Here is a 4,312-nt window from a genome sequence, read left to right on the forward strand (position 1 = left end):
AAATGAGGTATCATCATATATGTCTAAAGCACAAGTTACATGTTAGCCTTCATACTAGGAGGAAAGGCTTTATTGAAGAATGAACAACAGTAATTGTGACACATTATTTGTTTTGCGCTGATCTAATGAGCCGAACCACAGCAGAAGGCAGAACATGTGAAGGTTTAAACTGGAATAGTGCGCATGCCTGCAGATGGCGCTCTAACGCAAAGACAACACGTGACACAATCCTGAGCCAGCAACATGACGAAACTCCCTCACATCAAGTCAGTCAGTTTGTCTGGACAAACGCCGTGCTTTTAAAATATTACTGTTCTACATATTAATAATTATTTCCTGTTATGTTGCGGTTTATGGTTAAGGTTCATTCAAATGTGATTATGAATAATATAAGCAACTAACGTTTCTTTCATTTGCATTGTTTTTAATTCTCATCTCATTTCTATAATATTTAATTCAAATATATTTTGAAAAAGGTCGAATAGAAGAAATAATAAATTCGTTATGACAATCGTGAGTTCAATTTAATATTCAAAATATATGTCTTTGTACAATATTATTTCAAGTAGGTACATTTTCATTTCATTTACAAAACATTGGAAATATTTATTTTGTTTTACCCCATTTCAAATATTCAAACAAAACATGACATATAAAATGTGACAAACATGTTTTTAAGATGCAAGGCATTTGGGGGAAAAGGAAAATGTAAAAGATAATTCATATTGTTAAATCACATCTTAAAGATAAGCATAACGTCTGGTTTCATTTTATTGCGAATCCTTGAATCGGATGTGCTAAAATAAGAAAAGATGATGTAACACTTACTAACTCATGTGAACAAAGCTGTGTGTGTTTTAAGACATGACATGATTAGAGGACTTTTAAAATTCCCATATAGGCACTATTTCCTCCATGATTTATTATAACCTCTCAATAACTAATTCTGTAATTGTACAATCTATTCTTTTAGATTCATTTGCTGTTTTTAAAATAGGTCTGAATCCACCAGTAGTGTGGGCATCCTAAAAAACACAGGACTTATCAAATGATTCTAACAAATTTAACACAATGGAATGTATGTTTACGAGTCAGCAATTTAAATATATTCTAATATAATCTCATTATTAGACACCTGTAATCTATAATAAATCCCGGGCATCCTTTATGTAGAAATCTCTGATTCATGATAACCATAGTGTGTGTTGCGCTCCAAACCAAATAAATACTAATAATAAAAAGCTGATTTGTAGTTTATAGGTTGTGAGTCCTCTGGTCTCCATGCTTCATGTGTGTGTCTGAGGTGTTCTGGTGTTTAAGTCCGAGGTAATGGCTGGTTAAGGCCATCTGATGGGCCGAAAAGGCCATTTTGGTCCAGTTTTGAGCATGGAGAGGACTCCTGACTGCCTCTGGACAGTTCCTCTGGATCCGCGAGGGCTTGTTGGGACTGTCCGGTGTGGTTGCGGTTTCAGCCAGAGACCAGATCTTCGGCTTCTGAGGCGGACTCGCGTGAACCGAGGGCTCTTGCACTGCCGGACTCTTTTTGGTGCGCTCCTCGTCTGAGTTTGTGTCTTTCATAACACTGCTCATAAAACTCTTCTCAGCTCCCGCATCATCATATTCCTCAGACGCATCAGAATCAGAGACTTTAGACACCGACCTCTCATCCTCTGGATAATCACAATCCTGCTTGTCTTCCATGTTTTCCGTATCAATGTTCTCCAGGTCTATTTCCTCGTCCTCGTCCCGCTTGTCTCCGTCCTCGTTGTCGCTCGTATACACATTCCCTTCCTCGTCGGTCCTTGTTTTGGGAACCCAAGTCATTTTGTTCTCTTTCTTCAGTCTCCTCCGGGCGTTGGCAAACCAGGTGGACACCTGAGTGAGGGTCATTTTAGTGATGATGGCCAGCATGATCTTTTCGCCCTTGGTGGGATAAGGGTTTTTCCTGTGTTCGCTGAGCCAGGCCTTCAGGGTGCTGGTGCTCTCACGGGTGGCGTTCTTGGGTCGGGACGGGTCACCAAACTGATACTGGTGTCCGTATGGGTAGAAGTGTGTGTGAGGAAACCCTGCGTGCTGAATCCCAGGACTGTCTTTAAACTCGTACTGCGAGCCCTTACACAGAGGGGAAAAAAGCAGATGTGAGCATTTGTGGTTCTGAGAGAAAAAAAAAGCTTGCTTATTTTTTTCAATATATTTGTTTAAAAAAAATGGATGAAAAACATGAATAACCCTAAAGAAAATCAAAACTATTTTAAAGAAGATAGTTTTTTTTTTCATCTTACACAGCAAAATGGAAATATATTTACTGTATTATTATTATTATATCTACATGCAATAACTTTAGCTATTTAACTGTAATGGATTAATCAAATTAATTACGCGTTTTTTTTAAGCGTTTGGATCGGGTTAACATTTAAAACTGCCGTATGAATTGCCTTTCAATATTAAAAAAAAAACAAAAAAAACATGGATGTTCCATGATAGAATCTTCAGGTAATAAAAATACATGTTGGCTGTTATTAATTTGCATAGATAAAAACGAAAACGTAATTTGTGGAACGTTCTCTTCGTTACAAAACATTTTTATTTAAACCCACGCCGTTTATTTTTGTTTTATTTTTAAAGTAGCAAGCCAATATGGTTTAGTAGTAATTATATAATATGGTAGCAACATTTTCCAATTTTAAGACATCCGCATTTTCTTAAAAATAGCCGTTTTCTTATCAAGAACATTTGTAAGACTGCATATGGTTCCTGTGTTGAACTTAACGTTTTTTGGGAGAAAATAAAACTTTTAGCATATTTTAATACTGTGTTCTTTAAAGAATCAATTGGTAGAAGTGAAATAAATAACTAGAGAATTAGAAAAGTTTTTTTGTGCTTACAAATAGCCTAAACTTTAATTGTCGGCTGGCTAGTAACAGGCTTTACTCATCGGATAAGGTTAAAATGCGGGAACAATATTTTCAACGCTTGTAAATCCAAATAATTGTGTTAATGGACTGAAAGGTTTCTTCTTCTGCACTCACCAGCTGGTTGAGTATGGAGAGGTCGCTGGAATAGGGCAGGAACGCGCTGTATCCCTGCGCGTTGGCGAACGGAGCTCCATACATGCTGGAGAGGACGCTGGAGAGCGAGCCCGACGCGTTGAGATCCGCGACGCGACCGCCGACCGACGCGTGCCGCTCCGTGGAGTACAGCGGTCTGATGTACTTATAGCCGAGCTGCGGGAGAGACATGCTGATGCTGGGCGACGGAGAGAGTCACGGATCTCGCCTGACACGGAGGATTCAGAGGAACCTCGCGGAGAGTCTCGGGGAGAGTTACAGCTCTCTCCAGTCTGAGGTGGACTGAGGTCACATTCAGATCGAGTGGGATTGTTCACAACACTCGTGTGATTGACATTTTTAGTGTCTCACAGGCCCCTCCCATCCCAGAAAATCTCTCTCTCTCTCTCTCTCTCTCTCTCTCTCTCTCTCTCTCTCTCTCTCTCTCTCTCTCTCTCTCTCTCTCTCTCTCTCTCTCTCTCTCTCTCTCTCTCTCTCTCTCTCTCTCAGACACACACACACACACACACACACACACACTATGTCTTTCGTAGTCCGATCAATTCCGACTTTATTTCTTATTACCCTTTAATCAAATATTTTCACACAGCTGGATAGACTATTATAAACCGGGTCCATGGTCTATTGTGACTATTGTGACAGAAACAAGACAAACATTTAGCCTACGTGGGTCAGGAATGGCTAACTAATCGCCATAAAAATAGCTTCAATTTAAACAACAATTATAAAACAGCTTGACTAATTTATTATGACAATAAAATTTGATATAACGACCTACAAGATAATACAAATATTCTGTCAATTAAATAGCTACGGTAAAAAAGGCTAGCCTATATAGGCTATATATATATACTGTATAAAACAAAAGCGTGTTATTCGACATTATAAAAAAAACTTAACATTTCTGCAAAATGCGATTTAAACAATATTTTATGTCAACATTAAGACTAAATAAGAGAAACAACATAGCTAAACAATATTGAATTTCCAGGAAAAGCTTAAATAAATCCTGAAGAGGCATATTATTATTGTCCTCAGAAAACAGTACTGAGATTACATCTCCATCATCGAGATATTATGAACAACATCATAAATCTTATTTCACAGAAACTAATCCGCTTTAAAAGGAGTTTTTATCCGGCGAAGGAAACGATCATATCACTATAAATCGACATGTGCTTAAATTAACAAAGGATAAAACAAAAGATTTGAAGATTTAAAACTAAGGGAAGTTAGATAATAAG

At 37.9% G+C, this 4,312-nt stretch overlaps 1 protein-coding gene across 1 annotated transcript; it reads right to left on the minus strand.

The window, feature by feature from the left end:
- Positions 1 to 998: 998 nt before the first annotated feature.
- irx3b (iroquois homeobox 3b) lies at positions 999 to 3,388 on the minus strand. Its single transcript, XM_039656634.2, has 2 exons — positions 3,030 to 3,388; positions 999 to 2,112 (listed from the first exon to the last, which is right to left on the minus strand). Exons 1-2 carry the CDS (start codon positions 3,237 to 3,239, stop codon positions 1,255 to 1,257), a joined length of 1,068 nt encoding a protein of 355 aa, XP_039512568.2. The 5' UTR covers positions 3,240 to 3,388; the 3' UTR covers positions 999 to 1,254.
- Between the last annotated feature and the right edge of the window lie 924 nt (positions 3,389 to 4,312).

This window comes from Pimephales promelas, chromosome 25 (genome assembly GCF_988280905.1).
Source record: "Pimephales promelas chromosome 25, fPimPro1.hap1.1, whole genome shotgun sequence".
Classification (NCBI taxonomy): domain Eukaryota; kingdom Metazoa; phylum Chordata; class Actinopteri; order Cypriniformes; family Leuciscidae; genus Pimephales; species Pimephales promelas.